Source organism: Anser cygnoides, chromosome 2 (genome assembly GCF_040182565.1).
Source record: "Anser cygnoides isolate HZ-2024a breed goose chromosome 2, Taihu_goose_T2T_genome, whole genome shotgun sequence".
Taxonomy (NCBI): Eukaryota; Metazoa; Chordata; class Aves; order Anseriformes; family Anatidae; genus Anser; species Anser cygnoides.
Window position 1 is genome coordinate 137,647,699 of NC_089874.1, and position 20,879 is coordinate 137,668,577.

At 36.1% G+C, this 20,879-nt stretch overlaps 1 protein-coding gene across 7 annotated transcripts in view; it reads left to right on the plus strand.

The window, feature by feature from the left end:
• The window catches only part of SLC26A7 (solute carrier family 26 member 7), a 90,587-nt gene that overhangs the window by 34,627 nt on the left and 35,081 nt on the right, over positions 1-20,879 (plus strand). For all 7 annotated transcript variants that reach the window (XR_010828702.1, XM_048075219.2, XM_048075217.2 and 4 more), the window contains 4 exons: positions 1,778-1,888; positions 5,347-5,519; positions 13,149-13,313; positions 20,166-20,318. Coding sequence is in view for 6 of the 7 variants with exons in the window: in XM_048075219.2 (XP_047931176.2) it covers positions 1,778-1,888; positions 5,347-5,519; positions 13,149-13,313; positions 20,166-20,318 (602 nt within the window). In the remaining variant the exon portion in view is untranslated. The remainder of the gene's footprint in view (positions 1-1,777; positions 1,889-5,346; positions 5,520-13,148; positions 13,314-20,165; positions 20,319-20,879) is intronic.

Sequence of the window (20,879 nt, forward strand, 5' to 3'; positions counted from 1 at the left end):
GCCATAATTGTCAAAAGTTTCAATTGTCATAATGTCCTAGGAAACATATAAAAATGTAAATACATGTAGAGAGGCAATAATTGGCTTTTACAGTCAGGTGACAACAGAATATTTTGTGGTAGCTGAACCTTTGTTTTCCTTTTAAATACTGAGAGGAAGAACAATGTATGCTGTTCTTAATCCTGTATTAATTGGAAATATCAAATAGGAAAAAGTTAGTGGTCCCTCTTCTAAGTATTTTAGCTTAGCTAAAGTGGTATAGTATAGTGGTATAGTGGTATATCACAGTAACCTCTAGTTTTGTTTTGTACAACTTCTAAGGTAACCTCTTCTTGAACTGAATTATAAAGTTTCTTAGGGTGAAAACTTATTAAATGTGAACCATTTCCTTTTATGAGGAAAACTCTTCAGTTCCTTTTAGAAGGAAAGCTTCAAGGTCCAATATTAATACAATTTAATTCTAATGTTAGGTATTATAAGACTTTAATCTGCTTTCTGCAAAAATGGATGTTATTTTAAAACTTGCTTTTCAAAATTGTTACTTTTTCCTAGTGAAGAGGGAGCTTTTGTGCTTCCCTTGTAATCACTGATGGAGGCCGAACACTTAATGCAAGATGGAGAGCATATAAAAGAACTAATGATTCCTTAGATCCATAGGTGTGAACCACCTCTCTGTCCCAGACCATGCACGATCATTCTCCCAGAACACACACATATATCCATATAAAAGCTTAGACTGGTCACTCACATTGATGGTGGACTTCAGAAAGGCACCTTGTGTGTTGCACAAGCCAGTCCTGTGTTCCCTACTGCAGGATGTGGTATCCAACAAGATTTACGGAGGTACTCTGCCAGGCAATTTCTCCTAATCGTAGTTGCTAGAAGGAAAAACTGAAATGACAGACAGAGGAGTCTGTCTCTCTGCTGCATTGTAAGAAGTCAATGTAGAGTTGCTTGCTATCTTAGATATCTGAAATTGAACAGCAACCACAGCTGCTGCTCTGCAGATATGTCTCTGTTAAAAGAAGATTTCCTGGAGCAAGATAGACATTGTCCTCTATAGCTAAGCAATGAAGGTAACTAGTAATCTGTAAAGTTAAATCCTAACCAATTCAGTTCATTTTCCATTTCAATATAAAAATCAAATATTTTCTGAGTTTCTGGACCCACAGCTTTACATAATGAAAAAAATGTTAATATCTGAAGGATTAAAAAAACCCAGGCACCTAAAAACAATGAACTCTGGAATATTTTTTTGTTTAAAAAATTAGAAGAAAGCAGACTGAAAGGGCTCCGTCCAAACCAAAATTATAGGTTTTGAACTGCTTGTAAGAAATAACCATCTGACTGCCTGGAGCCCTGGCAGTTTCAAACCCTTGTTTGTTGGGATGGGGATGTATGGAATGGTACTGCCTCCTCCTGTGAGGGTTTTCTATTAAAATAGTTTGGAAACACTTATGGAGACAACCTGAAAAAACAGTAGCTGAGGCCATAGATCATATCTGTGACCAATTTGTTTCTGTTGGTGGTGAAGATGCAGAAGAAAGTGTGAAGACTTTGATGATAGACAATAGATGAAAAACCTTTCTCAGTTCTTCCTGATCCTCATTGAAAAGTTGTCTTTGCAGTGGCTTATGGTCTAGACTTTTGTAAATGAAGGTGTTTCCTTTAGTGCTCTTAATAAAATCATAGACATTTCCTCATTTAAAAAAAAAAAAAGCAGAACAATTTTATTTTACCTTCACGCAAAGAAGTAATTTCATTTAACTTTCCATAGGGCTGGCCTTTGCTGTTCTGTCTTCAGTCCATCCAGTTTTTGGTTTATATGGCTCTTTCTTCCCTGTCATTATTTACGCCATATTTGGAATGGGACGTCATGTTGCGACAGGTAAGTGTCTATTCGTTAAAATGTTTTCAGAAATAAGGAACTGGCAATTGAAGTAAAAGTGTGTTATAAGATCAATGGAAGGAAATTAAAGACTAAACAGAAATATATTTATATATTTTTTTCTTCTTTTTACAATGATTTCTTTTTCCATTTTACACAATGTTGAATTACCCAAACACCAGGAGATCCACCTCTTCCTTAAATGAGGTTTCACCTAGTTCAACAGGGACAAGCTTGAGGAAACGATAGCCCAGAAGTACCAGACTCCTGACATCAGCAGAGCTGCATATAAGCCTAGTCCTGAATATTCTGTCCAGTCCTGGACAAGTAGTGTGCACTCCATGTTATATGATCCACTCTTGTGGCATCCCGTATTGCTCCCACTAATGTATGCTTGTGGGACCAGTGACTGGATCTGAAAGCATTAATAAAGCTCTTTTTACCCATTAGAAATATCTATCTGTATATCTCTATATACAGTACAAAGCAAAGTGCGTCTGAATTATTTTAGTGTCTTTAGGTTTTGCAATATGGACAAAGAAATTTGGTAAATTCTGTTTACCTTTTAGGGGAAAAGCTATCAATGCTATGTTTGGCTGACTAGTAATTCTTATGCCAAGCATTCTAATATTCAGTTAAATTATTTAAAATTTCTGAACAGCTATACATTATTTTAGAGCGGGAGGAAAGCTGGAAGTTTGTTTTCCTTAAAGGCGCAGAAAGTTTTTGAGCCTTCTGATGTCTGAGAAGGAGCTGTGGATGCTGATATTAACTTGAAGCTATAATGAGTGATGGAATGTACTCCGCTGATTTAAGAAATATTTTTTAAAGTGAAAATTTAGAATATGGAAAATAATTTTGGCACTTGAGTGGAGATAGATTAGTATACTTTTATTTTTTTTCAGAACAGTTTTTTTTTTTCATTAAATATATTAAAACACGAATCTATAACAAAAAGTTGTTTAAAAACAATAATTTGGCAGTGGATTGTCAGCTGTTTGTTATTGTGAGATTACTAGGAAGATAAAAATGTCTCATATGTAGGAAAGTGGATAAATCAGTATCTGGTTGACCTAAATTCTACTAATGAAAACAGATAAGGCAACAGGTAAGTGCAAGCAGCTAAGGCTGATCTTTTATCCTTTTGAGAGAATAGCATTCAAAGAGTGATTTGCTGAGAGTTCCTCAATTCTATGGCTGAGGATTCCTGCACAATCCCTTTTGTGAAAACCTGGAAACCTGTTCAGATGTCTTCCAGACAAACAAATTTATTATTATTATTATTATTTTAAATAAACTTGTGTGATAAGTGTTGTTGATCCTTTCAGTAGAAATGTCTCATGTAATTATCCCATCAGCCACAGTTAAGTAATTGTGGTAAGCAGGCTGAATTGGAGCCATACTGCCTCTCTCAGATCTCCAAATGCTCCGTAATTGCCCTTGTACATAGTTGAAAATCTCTTCTCCTAACAGCAGCTTCTATAATATCAACGGGACTCTCTATATGTGCACAGGCTACAAGGGTGTCCTTTGTTAGTTAAGTCACTTACGTTAGCATGAAATGGGAAATTTCATCAATGGCCATGTTCTGTCAACTTTTACTTGAAATATCTCTTCTGTGACACGGTTGATATAATTTGAAAGATTATTTACCTGAATAACAAATCCCTGCATGTTTTTCTTGTCTGCTTTTGATATAAGTGATTTTGGAGGATCCTCTGACAGCATCTTTATCTGTGATAGGAAGGCCATGAAATGTGGTAGGTCAGACATATGCAGGAATTTTAGAAGGCTAAAAAAATGAATTTGAAAACTGCCATGGAGAAGATGATCAAACTGGTAGTTAAAAGTTCTTTAAATACATAAAAATGAGGAAGACAGGAAGGAAACTGTTGTGACACCTTTCTGACAAAGACATAACTGGGACATTCTGTGACAAGGTCACAAGACTGTTGAACTACCAGAGTGATTTCAACTGCCAGAAGGGCTCTGGAGGGAATCCTAGAAACTGTATTTCTCCCCTATTATTACAGACTACAGTAAAAAATAAGATCACTGAAAGTTATGTATGATCAGAGTTTGCTGGAAAGGTGTTAGCATGACTTTTATGTAGGAAAAATCCCATCTCACTAACCTCCTAGAGTTCTGTAGGAGTGTTAGAAAGCACATAACAAAAATAAATACTTTGTAAGATATCAGAATGGTCAAACGGCTGCTGATATGGTTGCACACCAAAGGTTATTAAAGAAACTAAATTGCCCTTGTGATAGAAGAAAAGTTCTTTTATTAATTATTAGCTGGTTAAAGGACAAGAAGACAAAGATAAGACTCAATGGTCATTTTTCAGGGTGGAGGAGTCCTAGTAGGGTCCCAAAGAACTTGTGATGGGAGTTTTACTATATTGAGGCCAAGTCGACGGTAGAACTGTTCTCACCAGGTTCTGTACAAATAAGAAAGAATAGGAATAATGAGAGCTCAGTGAAACTGATGAAAGATCACTTTAAAAGAAAGTATAGAATAAAGAGAATACTATGGCAGATGCTGAACCTCTGGAACCTGCTCCCAGAGGACGCTGTGGAGGAAGAAAATACAAGCAGGCTCAAACAGAGATTTAACAAATTCATGAATGCTAGTCCATAAGGAAAATCTAAAAGGACCAGGTAAGGATGTACCCACTAGCATCCTCAATACAACAGCTATGGATGCTGTGGTTTACGAGGGGAATAGACCACAGAAAGTGGCCAGGCTTGTGTACTTTCCTTGAGTAATACCTCTGATTTCAACAGCTGGAGTCAGAGTACTGGGCCAGATGTGCCATTGAGGGGCGCTGACATAACTGGGCATTTTCTGTGCTATTGGAGCTCCATGTGATATATTTGTCCTTTAAAATATTGGATTATCATCCTTCTTTATCTATGTTTCATTAAACTTGCTTTACCTCTCTAAGAAAAGATTTTTTTTTTCTTAACCTGCTTCCAGTGCAAATTTTCTTTTTTTTTTTTTTTTAAACATTCACATCTGCTAACTATATTGTGCTAAGTATTAGGTATATAGCATGATTTAATTACCCTAGAAATTTGAATGGTGAACATTTGGGACCTTTAGACAAAAAATATTTCATCACACACATGGTAAGTCAAAAACATCTGTGATATCTTCAAATAATTGTGAATAATTATGTTTCAACCTCTTTTATTAATATGTCTAATATTGTCTAATATGTTTAATATAAGAATAAGTATTCTCGTGAAAAGTTTGCATTTAATTTACATGTACAAATGGTATTTTACATGAAGAAATTAGTAATATGTAAAAATATTATCTTAGAAATTATTTTTAGGATTGCACAAAATGACACTCACTCAAAATGGTGAAGTTTTGAAAAAGGGACCTTTAGTGATGAGTACAGATATACAATCCTTGGTAACTAATCTGCGGCTTTTTTTTTTTTTTTATAGGAACATTTGCTTTGACTTCCTTAATATCTGCCAATGCAGTTGAACGTCTTGTTCCCTCAGCTGGCACTAATTTCACTGCAAACAATAATTCAGGAGTCTTGGGCCTATCAGAGTTTGAAATGCAGAGGATTGGAGTTGCAGCTGCAGTTTCATTTCTGGGAGGAATCATTCAGGTAAATGGTGAACACACATTCTGTATGCTGCTGATGTTTGGCATTTGTGACAGCTCTGACTTCTGTAATATACTTTTTTTACTTCTCTGAGAAAAACTGACCATGGGTCTGGTCTGATGTTCATGAATGATAGACTGAATGTGCTTTAAGAATTTGCTGGTTGAGATGCAGTAATAATTTGTATACATGCTCCTAGGGTGTTGTAATGTGAAGTAAAACTACATTCAGTCAGCTCTAATATAACATTCAGTTGCTGTTGGTGTTCCCTTTCCTTCTCCTTCAGAAACAAAACATGAATCAGCTTTCTGGTAAGCACTGACATATTCCTGAGGTTTTCTATTGCTTTTGGCCTGAAGAGAAATACTATACAATATTCAATAATTAAAAACAGTAGGGGAAACATCTTTAAATTCTCTTTAGAGTTCATACACCCATCATTAAAGCAAAATAAATTAGTAAAACAGATGTCTTCAAATGATTCTCCAAAGCTTATTCAAATGATCAGAGGTCTTTTAGATTTTTCTCTCTTCCTATTTTCACCACAAGCACTGAATTCCTTTATCCATTGCCAGTTGCTTAGGTCTTCAAAGAAGGCTTCCATCTTTCCTTGTAAATATTAAAATGGAAGAAATGTTCCAGCACTTGACATTGCAACACCTCCTAGGTACCTCACCTCCTGGAAGAAACCCAGATCTCTACACTTGGTGCTTTGGGTCCCTCTACCATGCAAAGGATGAGCTAAGGAGCCCACATTGGCATCTCCAATGGCTTGGGACTTGGAAGGGACTGGGGCATGTGCTTATGCTAGTTGGTAGGGAGTATCAAGAAGCGTGGCCATTTCTGCTGTGTTGTTGTTGTTGTTATGTCAGTTGTTGTTGGTTTTGTTTTCTTTTATTGGTTACAGACTTATAACTTGAGTTTGCCATATGAAGGAACCCCCAGAGACAACATATAGGGTAGATAGACCTGGTGCAGATCACATCACGCCTTTCCTAGAGAGACTGTGGAGTCTCCCTCCTTGGAGACGGTCCTGGGCAAACAGCTCTAGGTGGCTCTGCTTGAGCAGAAGGTTTGGACCAGGTGACATCCAGACGTCCCTTCCAACCTCAACCATTCTGCGATTCAGTGACTCTGTAATTGTGCCTGGCTTCTGTATGTACACCAATGAGTGTAACACACCACTGCATCATGTGCAGAGTGCTTATAACAGCTAAAAGTCCTCTGAGCATACACATTTGGGAGTGCTGTGCTCAGAGAATGGCAGTCTCTTATGTCATCCCCACGTGTGTTAAAATGCCCAAATGCCTAAAATGGGAAGTTTCCTGCATTTGATCTAAGTTCAAAATCCAATGCAGAAAAATTTTACTTAGCTGCTGCAGAATCCCATTAGGTGTGTAAATCCTCTAGACCTCTTCCTCTTTCATTCTGAAAAGTTCTGCTTTTTCATATGCTTTAAACTGCCCCAGCTGACTTGTCTTAGCCTCCGTCCTATTTATGCCTGATTGGAATGAGAAGAACTGGAAAATCCTCTGCCTGAGTCTTCAAAGTGAGTCTGGGAGGGAGCTGTGCCAAGTGTGTGGGCAATTCTCCCAGGTCAGTAAGGTTGTTTTTATTACAGTCCTACTAATAGAGTCGGCGCTTGTTGTGCTGCCACTAGTGCTTAATGCAAGTGCAATGATCAGAGCATTTATCTAGGACACAGAGAACGGATTAAAATATGTATTTCCCATATCCCAGAGGACTGCCTAGAGGCTACGCATCAGTGACATTCAGGTGGAAGTCCAGATAAAGGCTGTGATTAAATTTTGCCATCATCTTAGGTGCTGTGAATTGTGAGAATCCACATTTCTCTTCTTGATTCCATTCTCCTGGCTAGCAGTTGCTGCAATTATCAGATAAGGAGACAAGGTGAATCTTGCTGGTAGTGGAGAGCTACATCAGTGACCTGTGTCGTCTTCTGATCAGATAAACCAAAAATTAATGAATCGTATAGAATAGGTGTGGTGTTCTGTTATGAGAAGGTTTATATGATGTATTTTAGGGCAAAAGATTTCCATTGAGGACATTCTGAAATGTGAAAGGAAGTGGAATCATCACTGTAGATGGGACTGTACTAGTCTGGCAAAGGAGCAAACCTTTGTTTTGTTATCTGCTCATAAAGCTGTTTCTTTATACTGAAACACAGTGTTCTAACCAGTCCCTAATTACATATAAATGGCTGACGCTATGACTATTCCTTACCATGGGCATTTTCCACCCAAAGGACGAACTGTCCCTCTCCAAAACAGCATGTTCCTTCTTAGAAAGGGTAGGTAAAGACTTGAACCTACTTGGCCAGAAAAATGATTTGACACTATTTTTCAGCTACTATATTTAAAAAGCATTAAACTCTACTTTTACACTTGGTTATTTATGTGACCTGCTATAAGTTTGCTTAATAAGGAAGGAGTACCTTTGAACATGAAGTATGTTTTTGTAAGGCTAATATTCTCATCCAATACTTGTCTTCCCTGTGGAGACAATTATGTTGCGCTATTGTATGTAATATGTAGTTCTTTCTGAAAACAAACATGAATCTTTATTATACGGTGGTAATCAGGAAAATAGTTCATTTTCCTTTTACAATGGAAAGCTTTGGTTAATGACTTTCTGCAGGCTGATATTCTGCATTTTAGAAAGGACAGCTAGGCTGGGAGTTCTGGTTCCCACAATGGCAGCACAACACAGCATGCTACTTGTTAGTCTGAACCACAGAAAGAAGTCTTCTTCAGGTCCTGGAGTGAAGAAAGCTCATTCCACACACCACCAGAAGCTACAAAATACTTCTAACTCAACTATAATGAACTTAAGAGCAGTAATCCTAGGAAAAAAATATTTACTCAGAGGGTGGTGAGGCCCTGGCACAGGCTGCCCAGAGGAGCTGTGGATGCCCCATCCCTGGAGGTGCTCAAGGCCAGGCTGGATGGGGCTTTGGGCAACCTGGTCTGGTGGGTGGTGTCCCTGCCCGTGGCAGGGTGTTGGAACTGGGCGGGCTTTATGGTCTCTTCCAGCGCAAACCATTCTGTGATTCTAAATCAAAAGAACAAAAGCTACCAATTATGTCTATTTAAACAGGCCAAAAAGAAATTTAAATTGGTGACTCAATGAAGCTGAACTGTCCGTGTCATGTTGGTCTCCAGAAGTTCCCCAGATATCTTCACTTTTGCAACCTCTGATTTTGAGATAATCTACAGAAAATACCAAATGAGAGGCTCACAGTCTGTACTGTTTCCTTCCAAGAGATATTGCCTCTGCTTGAACTCATCTTCTTAGCCCAGGCAGCAAATGATCCAAAAGAGTACCACCACTTCTTGTTCTGTGTAATGTTCAAAAAAGAATCATCTCCTTCAAGAACATGGAGTTTTGAGGGTTTTAAAATGTTCTCCAAAACTGAATTCATGCAACAGGTAACACGTTATCAGACTCAATTACTTTGGACAGAAAGTTTGAGATTAGTGATTTCCAAAGAGCCTGTTCTGCGTGAAAAATTCTTACTGGCCATAAAGTTAAATTGGCTACACAATGAGAGTGGAATTTTAACAATAATAAACTGAGCTCGTTGTCATGGGAAGTAAGTATTGAAAGTGGACAAGAACCAAAAGTGCTTGAATTAATGAACATAGAGGAGTCTGCTTTTTGCAGTTACTCATATCTCTTCTCCTTGCTAAATCCCCATCTTTTTCTTCTACTCCACCACTTCTGTTTAATCACTTGGTTTTATAATTTGTTTCTGTGATCTCTTTTTTTTTTTTTTTTCCCTCACTTTCTCCTGGGTATTTTCCCTTTCCCTGACAGCTCCTTCTGATTTCATTTGCATGAATTTTATCAAGAATGTATATCTGGTGAAAACAAAATCTCAAGAAAATTTACTTAATGCAATTTTTTTCCTGTTGTGAGGTACTGAAAAAGACACAGAAAGAAACTAGAAAAACTGTTTTTATTTTATTTATTTATTTTTTACTGAGATTACTCTCTCTTTGAATTACTTATCCCCTCATCACCTAAGAACTAAATTTTGAAAAAGGAAAAAATCTGGAGACAATCTTAAACTATCTGAAAATTTTATTCCTTTTACAGTTTTAGAAAAAAACAGCATTAGTACAAATAACAAAAAGAGAAACTTATTTTCTTTTGACAGTATTTTGCATTTTATTATTTGCTATTCTGAAGCTTCACAGTCAGTTTTCTCTGTAGTTTTTGTGCATCAACAGGGAAGGAAAATCATACAGTATACCAGAAAAGACTAGGAACCTACAAAAATGAGCATCATGACAGTAATGAAGATAAAGTAGATTACTGTAAATTTCTTTAAGAATATTAAACTCTGCATTTTGATTATTGCTCAGTGGGTGAAAGATTTTATGACGTAACCTGGTGTGCTGCAATTGTGCAGCACATTAGCTTACTCTCAAATAGTGTTTATCCAAAAACCAGTGGTAGCCAAGCTATGGACTGTCTGTTCTCCAGCAGAGAAGGTTAACTTGAGACTTGATCTATGACTGTATAAATGCTAAAAATACAAAGTATATATGTCACAAGAAAACTCACATGAAAATGGTTTTGGGAAGTTGATTTCCAAACAACTTTTTGCCTCCTCTCCATCTAAGCAGTTCTGTACATTACATGCAAGGACAACAGGAATTTCACACTTTCACACTTATGCTGAAAATTACACCCTTCCTTTCAGGTGTTTTCTCTTCTGGTTGCTTCATGGATGCACATTTAATTAATTTAGCTATATATATATATATAATATATTATATATATATGTAATTTAGCTATTTATATAATTTTTAATTAATTTAGCTATAAAGTAAATAAAGAGCAGGATGTACATGCTGATGAAGAGTTGCCTTTGTTTCTGGAAGTCCTGAGTTACCTTCTACAGTAAGAGACTGATGATCAGCATAGGCTGGTGCTTGTTGTTTCATTGTTGTTTTATTGAGTGGCTACAGAAATTGCCCATCTGAAACCATAGTCATGATTTGTATTTATTTTATATAACCCGTAGTTATACATAGTTATACAAAAACAGTAAGTGTGCTTTAAATGTGACCAACCTTTTAGTTTCTACCTGTGAAGTAAGGTCACATGGCCTCAAAATGCTGAAAAATTAAAGTAAAAAAAAATAAGGTCAAAAAAAAAAAGTAAATGTGAGTGTGATGCAGAAGTTGTAATGTTCTGCAGTCGTAAATCTCTGTAATTCACTATAGTAATAATAACTTTATCTGAAATGCTAATATTAACTACTATTTCTCAGTGATATTAGTTACTTCACTGAACAGCCTCCGTGGTTTTGATTCCACAACTAAAGAAACATCCATTTCATCCTCTGGAAACTAAAATATAATATGTTTAGAAATTTCACAACAATATAATACAAACTGATCTTAAGAAACAAAGAAAAACTCACTAGAGGAGGGAAAATTTATTTCTTATTGAACTTTTCTCCTGTGAAAAATATTTTAAATATCTGAATAGGCACACTGTTGGAACAAACAGATAAACAAAATATTTTGAAGTTAGTAATTACTGGTTTTAGGCATGACTAACTAAATTACTACTCACTGAGAGTATAACAGTAATTATCTTTATTGGGGTCCAATCTGGAATGGCAATCAATATTCTGATTTTTTTTTGTAGTACAGAGCAGTTCACATGCTATTAGTTGGGAATAGAGAAAAAGATTCTCATATTTCATCTCTTGAAGGGATTAGGAAATTGCTCACTAGAGGTTATTCTGTTAAATAAAAGCCACTCTGTTTTTATTTTATTTTATTTTTAAATTTATTTAATTTTATTGTTGTTTTTTTTTGTGAGCTTTTATACTTGTAGCTTGCTGCATACAGGTGAGAGTTATGGTGAAAAAACAAATGGTGGTCATGTGTAAGGAATAATAACAGTTGAAAAGGATTGTCTTAACCTCAAAACTACAACAAAAACAAAAATAAAGGAGATTGATGTGTTCTGAAATGACTGTATTTAATATGATAAACACAAAATAATCCTCATGGAAAGTATTGTTATAAACAACTCTGAGCAGAGTTGTTTAACTTTTCAGGCAGAAGAACAACAAATGCAAAAGGATATAAAAGTTAAAAAAAAAAAAATTTTAATCTAATGATTCTGCAGAACTCATTGTAAGGGGAATAATTTAAATGTAGTTTAATGTCATCCAGCAAAGTATTGCATGTTATGCAAACCACAGTAGCATCTGTAAGTCAGTAACAACCTTGGTCAAAGAAATAAACTCTGTCAAATCTCATTCTTTAAAAAAAATAAGTGATTGCAGTCTGGGATAAAGGGAGATAATGTAGTAGTAGGACACTTAATACTTTGGGGTTTTGTACTATATTCGTATGAAGAATCTACAATAGTTGTAAACAGATTCCCAGATTAGAGAGGAATAATATTCTATGATCCCTGCACTCTGAAATAACTTCTGTAAAAGTTGCAGGGCAGCTGAAATTATCTTCAAGATCAAATATAGCTGAGCCAGTGTCTACTTTTTTTTTTCTTTCTTTCTTTCTTTCCTTTTTTTATTTTTTTTTTCCTAGAGGAGAAATCTAGTTTGAATATAGGATTGTGTTTATGTAATTAGATTTTGAGTTTTTCTTCTTGTTTTAAATTTTCTGATTGTATACAGATATTCTATTTTAAGTTAGTTCAAGTATTGCCCAAGTACATAGGAAGCAGATTTTTAAAATCTTTAATATATCTTACTTTTACTATAATTTTATAAGTTTTGTTGAAACAGGACATGAAACTATATAAACTTCTCTGGTTTTTTGTAAAGAAGAAAATATTTTTGTACCCTCCATCATCTAAAGCAAATTCTGTAGCTCCCTTACTTGAATAGATGCAAAAACAGAAACCTCTGCATTTGAAGTTGATGTAACTAGAGATACTGGATTGGTCATACGAGAAATATTTGATATTATGATATTGTAGCACAAGAGCACCAAGTATCATGATATATCAGACAATATGCTCAGGGTCAGTAGGATATCAGATGGCTAAATTCTGCCAGAGGAGCTAAGATGATGTGTGACTTTGTGGGATGGGGACACTGGTAGCACAGTGGCCTGGGGCAGGGCAAAGCTCAGTGTAAGCCTCATGTCTCTGCAGTTTTAGCACCTAATAAATTTGGTAGCTATTGACATTACTGACATTGGGAATCATGCTATTGACAAGTTGGCATTGGTTAGGTGGACCATGACCCTTTGCCTACTCAGTATGAATATCAGAGGAGCAGTAATGAATCTTAGCACCATGCTTATTCAGCTGATGTTTTTATAGTATTTGTTTTTATCCCATATTTGAGCAAGAGAGAATAATAAGCATCACATGAAGACAGCTTTTCCAAGTTGGCTTTCATTACTAAGCTAAAGGTAGAGTCTGGTAAACCCGTGATGTGAATGAGATAATGCAGATGAACCAGCGGGTTCAGTTTTAAGTTCAGTTCATCCTTCAGAGGACTTGTGTGTTCTATTCTCAATTATCTTACAGTTTATTAAAAGGACTCACTGCCCTATCACCAGGAAGCTGCACTTTATTACGCTTGCTGATGCATATACCTTTGCTTTCCAGGTAGCAATGTTTATGCTGCAGTTGGGCAGTGCCACCTTCTTGTTAACAGAACCAGTGATCAGCGCAATGACAACAGGAGCAGCAACACATGTGGTGACTTCACAAGTGAAGTACTTGCTGGGAATGAAAATGCCATATATATCAGGACCACTAGGATTTTTTCATGTGAGTTCTGTAAATGAGATGGGTTATTTCATTAGCTAACATTTTCTTAACACGCTATGCTTTTTTTTTCTTTATATATATATATATGCAGAACTTGTGATGCATGTGTGTGAATGAACAAAAAAGTAATACCAAAATCTTTGTTTCGCTACTTCTGTTTTTAGAAACAGATTAGAAAAACTTGATGAAGAGTTAGCAGGACCAGTCATATTTTGAAAGGGTACAATAAACAATTTGCAATATAAATGTATTATAGCATCAATAATTCCTTTCATTAACATGAGCAATTACAGATTTTATATACTTTTACAGGGAGGGTTAACTCTCGTATGACCAGCATCTGAGAGGGAACACTGTATATTACAAATGTCATTATTTTCTTTATATTTTGCTCAATGTAACCTAACCATCATTGTAGTAAAATAAACGTGACTCATGATTTGTGGACTTGTTATGCAAAAAATTACCCTAGATATGTTACGTGTTACTTTATGACATGATTTATTTATTTATTTATTTTTGGCCAGAAGTACAGCAAGTATACAGCTTCAAGGTAGCTTTTATAAAGCGCATAAAACCTTTTATATATTATCATGTTGGCTCCCTTTGGAAAGTAGATATTGATGGCTGAAATCTTTCAGGGTTTCTATACTGTATGATTTTACTGCATAAAAGATCTGAGAATAGATTCTTTAAGTTAACTTACTCTAGCAAACTCTGAGTTTAGGTGTTGTGAGTATAATATCTTGTCTGAAGAATTAGTAGTATTACAATAATATCTGTCAAAATGACATTTTACTCATAGCAAAATTATCTTTACTCGCTCAGTATTTACTTTGAACTGATAGCAACAGATGATTCGGTTACCAGATGAGGGAAGAGGTGAGGCTTGTTCTAGTTAGCTACTAAATTAGGACACTTTATTTAAAAAGATTGACCAGTTTCTTGCATTGCTCAACTCTTCATTTTCTCTTCTTATTTTGGGAACTTAGTTAATTTAGACTATGTGATTAAAAAAAAGATGTTGCTTTTCAGAATGTTGTTTTATAGTATTTTATACATTTGGTAACATTTTATTTGGATAATACATCAGTAAGTTTTTCTACAGGAACAGTTTATTGATGAGAATTAGGGACATATAATAAAGACAAGTAAATATATCTTGTAAGAATAAGTAAAAATGTCATAGTCATTTTTATGAGTAGTTGGTTGGCCTGTGAGACTATTACAAATGATTCACCATATATTAAAAAAGTTGTTTATTCTTTAAAAGCCTGTTCATAAATACTTCTTAATATAAAATGAGAGCAGCTATTTTTTCCTTTTTTTGTTTTTCATGATATTTCCATGGTGATTCTACTTACATATAGGCATATTATCATCTTGTGGAGATGACTAGCGGTCAGCACCACAGCCAAGACATAATCAAAACATACATTATGAGCAATAATAAAGAACAGAAGTAGTAGAAGGAAATATTTCCATGTTGGTGTGTTGATGATATCATAAGTGAAGTCATTCAAATGCTTTGAAAGAAATCTATTCCCTTATCCCTTGTATTTTTAATGTGTTTGAAACAAGGTCTTTGCCCTTCATTTCACTTTTGAAATCAAACTCCTCTGAGCATTTTCCAAATATATATATATTTTTAAGGTTTTCAATTGCTCTGTAGAATTGTGTAAAAACAAATGAACAACAACAACAACAAAACTCTGTGCAACTTAGAATAATAACAAATGAGAAAGCCTTCATATGTAGAAGGGACAATTTAACCATAAAAGTATTTTTAAATGCTTCTGGTATCTGTTTAGACTTATGGATTGCTTCAAGAAACTCCAGTATCTCAGTCAACAGCACTGAATTTGGCAATGTGTTTCTGGACATGTTCTTTACTCCAAATTCATGAAACCCCAAAGACTGGTATTTTTGCGTTTTATTTGTATTTTTTTCCTTTCTCCACTCCAGACCACCTCCCACTCACAAAGCCCATTGTTTTGCTTCAGGCAGCCTTTGGGTTGGCAAAGCAAGAAAAAGAATGTTTAATAAAGTGTGATAGGAGAGTTAAAAGTAAAACAAGCCAGTAAAATGTATTCTTTTACAGTGAGTGAGATCACGAATAAATATGTAAAAATGAGCACTGTATATGGAGAACAAATCTACTAAACTGGCATCGAGCCTATGGGATTGTTGTGTTTACACATAGCTTATGTAATATATTACATTTCATTTTCCCTGTATATGATTTGTAACACTGCAGTTGAGCTGCACATTGCAGCATCAATAGAGATTTTACAAAATGGAATGGCAAGGTAAATGTGAGAAAAGACAAATGGTAAGACAGCGCTACACGTGAAGCCTAATTTTCACAAGGGACAGGAAGAAAACTATCAACAAGTTTTACTTAGTATCCGAAAACAGAAAGATATCTATAAAAAAATATCTATAAAAATATCAGAAAAATATCTATATTTGCCCTTTATCCTGGTGTAGATATGTTTATCCTACCACAAGTTTCTGAGAAAATGCAGCACTACAAAGTGATCTCCTGCGATGTAAACAAACCTACTTTGCAAAAACCAGTCTTTTGTGGTTGTGTTGCAACTTGGTTGTAAAATCCTTGTGGTGCTGCAAGTTAGCTGAGAAAGTCTTCATGATCCCAATATCAGTCCTTTACCCCCTCTTTTTCATGTTTGTTCCCTCTACCTGAATTTTTTTTCCTCACACAATGTGTTGTATTTGTCAAAAAACAAACAAACATTTTTTTTTAAAACATAATAGGGCCATATACTCTTAAGCTGTATAAGGTGTTATAACTAATTTGTTGCTTTTAATTCTTCTTTTGTTTGCCTCAGCTTCCATACTCATTTTTGAAATAATCTTTTTTGGCCTTTGACACTGCTCTCCACAAGATCCTCAGAGAATCTGTCTACACTACAGTGTCTAGTGGCCAAAGTCTAGTTTGAGACCAGTAGATAGCAGCGTACCCCAGGTATCAGTAGTGGGTCCAATCCTGTTTAACGTCTTTGTGAACAATGTGGATGATGGGGTAGAGTGCACTCTCAGTTAAATCACAAATGACACAAAATTGGGGGAGTGGCTGCTTCATCAGAGGGCCGTGCTGCCATCCATTGGGACCTCAACAGGCTGGAGAGGTGGGCCGACAGGAACCTCATGAAGTTCAACAAGCAGAAGTGCAAAACCCTGCACTTGGGGAGGAACAACCCCAGGCACCAGCACATGGTGGGGCCACCCAGCTGGAAAGCAGCTCTGCAGAAGAGGACCTGGGGGTCCTTGTAGAAACTGAGTTGAACATGAGTGAGTGATGTGCCATTGCTGCTAAGAAGGCTAACAGTATTCTTGGCTGCATTAGGCAAAGTATCATCAGTATGGCAAGGAGGGTGATCTCTCTGTTATACTCGGTGATGGTGTGGCAGCACTTGGAGTACTATGTCCAGTTCTGGGCCCCCCAGTACAACAGAGATCTGGAAATTCTGGAAAGAGTCCAACATAAGGCCAGCAAGGGACTGGAACATCTGTCCTATGAGGAGAGGCCGAGAGAGATGAAACTGTTCAGTCTGGTGCCCAGTGTGAGGACAAGAAGGAATGAGCACAGACTGGGGTTTGTGCCTAAACACCAGGAAGTACTTTACAATGTGGGTGATGGAGCACAGGCTGCCCAGAGACTGTGGGGTCTCCTTCTTGGAGACTTTCAGAAGCTGTCTGGATGTGGTGCTGGGCACCCTGCTCTGGGTATCCCTGTTTGAACAGGGGTGGGACCAAGTGGCCTCCAGAGGTCCCTGACAGCCTCATGCATTCTGTGAAAGTTCTAGGAGTCTTGGCTATATATTTTTAGAAAAATAACAAATCTTATTTTTCAGTCAATTTGTAAAGAAAGAAAAACATTCTAAAAGTTTATGCACATTTCTTAGTAATCCTTCATTAGAATTATATTTGTTCACCCTTCTTTATATTTCAGTTTGTCTAGGCAAACTAAATTCAACACCAAAGCCAGAGATAACTAATGCTGACAGTGCTCATTTTAAAAAGGCCGACATCTCTTTGACTTTAGCAATTAAGAATCAATCTATTTCTTCCCTTTTCTTACCTCCTTACCTTAGATCTAGCTCAGACTTTAGTGACTTCGTGGGCACAGCTTGCAATGTAGTTTTCCAGATTGCTTTCTTTGTCCTAATTAATCACAGCTCCTGCTTGGGCACTGAGCCAAGGTCTGCACTCTCTTAAAAATGCATTTTTAGAAAATTATGGATCAAAGACTCATCCCAAGTCACTCAAGACACAGTCCACATTGTCTGATGACAATGGGACAATATGTGGTTAAAAACTGTCATTCGATTACCATCCTTCAGACCTATGACATGTAGATCATTTTATTTAACAAGTCGATTTTAAAATGTTTTTCTTCCAGATTCTGAGAAATGTTTGTGCTGATTTACACTGTTCATCCTCAGTCAAAAGTCCAAGGCTAATGGGGTGGTCTACATTTTCCCTTTTATGAGAAAAAAATACATTTCTTCTCCAATTTCTTCTTATTTTCCATAACTATTTTTAGAGTTTTTCGTTGTATTTTTTTTTCCTTATAAATTATGAAAAACTTCATAGAAATGACAAGAGGAAAAATCAGGAACCTATTTGTAATTTACTCATTCTTCAAAATGAGCATTGTGTCTTCAAGGAGTGATAGAACTAGAATGGGGAAAAAATGCCATCATATTGACTACCTTTCTCCTAGAACCTTTCCTAAGACAATTTTTCTAGTCTTTTTTTTCTCATCTAACATAAATATCTGTATTTAAACTCGAAACCACCAAACCTTGTTAGCATTATACATTTGTTTGAAAACAGATTCTGTGGGGCAGAAAATTATTAATCTATATTTTGATAAAACTACAAATGCCACTTCTAATTTATTTTAGTGATCTTTGTTTTTGTCAGAAAAAGAAACACCTTTCATTTGTTTAATTAAATATCTCAGTCTCAGTTGTTTGATTTTATTATCCTTTATGCTGTCTTTTTAAAGGAAGATACTTGTAAGGCAGTCTAAATCTACAGCCTAGATTTCAGCTTCTGTTCTCTATACAGTTTGCATTTCAGGCTACACAGTAGTTACCAAAACCTTATTGCAGAATTCAAGGGACTGAGCCTACCTTGTTTTTTCCCCTGCAGCTTTATTAAGCATATGCATTATTTCCATTTTCATTACTCTTTTTTTCCTCTAGGCAATGGACTGCTGCTTTTATTCATAAGGCCTGAAAATACTTTGTGATGGGGATATAATTATTCCTTTGTATATCATGATGGAAGTTTCCGCCAACTTTCACCAGCCCTTTGTAGCCATTACAACTGACTTGTGATTTTTTTCATTACTTTCTGTTAATCTGTTATCATACTGATTTATGCCTCATTTTCAGGAACCTTAAATTCAGAGTAGAACTGAAATTACAGTTCACTGATAACTGTGTCCTCAGTGCTGGAGTGAAGGCAACTGTGTTTTTCCAAGCCTGTTACTTATAATTTTGTATTCATCATCATAGATCCCTTTTATTCATTCATAGTCTTCCTATTCCTATTCATTCATTCTATTCCACAGGTTCCTTATGTTTAGCATTATGTTTTCTTTCTTTATCACAGATGCAATATTATTCTGACCATGCTTTATGTCACATTGCACCATGCCATGCCATAGACTTCGAGCAGCTGAGGCCTCCCATTTGCAGCTCTGTAGCTCTGCTCCAGTCTCCTTTTTTAGCACTGCATTCTGTCTCTCCCTTGCAGTACTGTAGGCATTCCCCAACATCCCAGAGTCTGCTGTGTCAGGACTTTTAATCTTGTGGTCCAGTGTGCTTTGCACCCTTGCACCTGCAGATTCCCACACATCACCATGGCTGTTTTTCCCATAGAAAAAGTTTCCACTGATGTGTGAATCATCCTTTCTCCCCCCAGCCTCTTTCTATCTCTTGCTTTGTGGCTTTTAACCTATAACTTCATGCTAGGGAAAGAAATAGAGCCTTGTAGATAGCATTAGTCATTTAAATAGTCATTTAAATAGCCAACAATACACACACAAAGCATGACAGCTAATTAGTGTATGCAACATCTGGACCTGATCAAAGTGTGCTCTGTGGAGCGCTGTTAGTATAATGGGCAAGAGCAACCAACACGGAGACTGAGTGCATCTTGATGAAACTATACGGTTACTCTAGAAACTGTACCTCCCTGAGCGCTGAGAGGAGGCCATGAAAAGGACAATCATCTGGGAAGATTCCTCTTGCTTCTCTTCCCAGCCAATACTGCATTTATTCATTCTCTTTTTCTTCTTGCCCTCTCTCCTTCTTCTTCTCCCTCCTTTCTGTCTTTTAATTTTTTTCCTTAGATGTTACTTTTACCATTGGAGTTGATGGATGTCACAAGCTATGGACACCTAAAATAAATCTTTGTGCGAGCTTTTCTTAACATTTTTGTGCAACACTCATTTATGTCATTGAATTTAATAAAATGGAATAAGAAAAGGATAAATATCAGATGTACTGGAATTTTCTAGCTTCCTTCTACCAACCAATAGAAATGTATGAATTTTTATATACAAATATTCACTACAGATTTTGAGTCTTTGAAAATTCATAGAATTTAGCAATGGTATGCTGGTGACTTTTTTCCTTGCAAAATGTTAAGTGGATGCCAGCGTGTCAGATGACTCAGATCCTGGAGCACTGATTCTCTTCTCCTGGGTAATTCAAAGCATTTGAAGTTGTGTAGAAGATGTCATAGCACGTGACCCAGAATGGTGTATTTTGTAATCTGGTTCTAATTTGTTGTTCATCTCAATCACCGTAGATTTATGCCTACATATTTGAAAATATCAGATCAGTTCAACTAGAGGCCTTACTTCTCTCCTTGCTGAGCATTGTGGTGCTTGTTCTTGTTAAGGAACTGAATGAGAAATTTCAGAGAAACATTAAAATTGTTCTTCCTATCGATCTAGTTTTGGTAAGTATGAAGCCAAATATCAGACGTTTTTCTTTACAGAGTTTTCAGTGGTTTAACTAATCTGCTAAAGTTTACTGTGTTGTGTATAGTTACCCACAGCCACACCTGCCGCTTATTAAATGGATAGCTAATTTTCATGGCTGTATGTTAAATGTAAGAACAGGAAACAGTTTGGCTAAATAATTAAGAAAGAAGTGACATACATTCCCAATTTGTGTAATATTTTTCATGTGCTTACTACTTTTTACATAATTACAAGAATATGGAGCCTAGAATGTTAAAGTGTAAGTCTGAAGTAGAAAATGAAAAGTAACTGACACATTGTAACTCCAGGCAAATCTTGTACTGGGTAGTTCTGGCTTAGATATTGCCTGTTAATTATCTGCAAGAAATTTAAATACCTAAGCTATTGCTCTCTGTAAGTTTACTTACAATTTTCCTTTCATATGGCAGAGGCTAAATTGAAATTAGGTATTGCATTGTAAATCTCTACTTTAAGGATTAAGCTATGGTCAGATAACCAGCACCAGGACAGAAGTTTCTGATTTTCTCTAGACATCT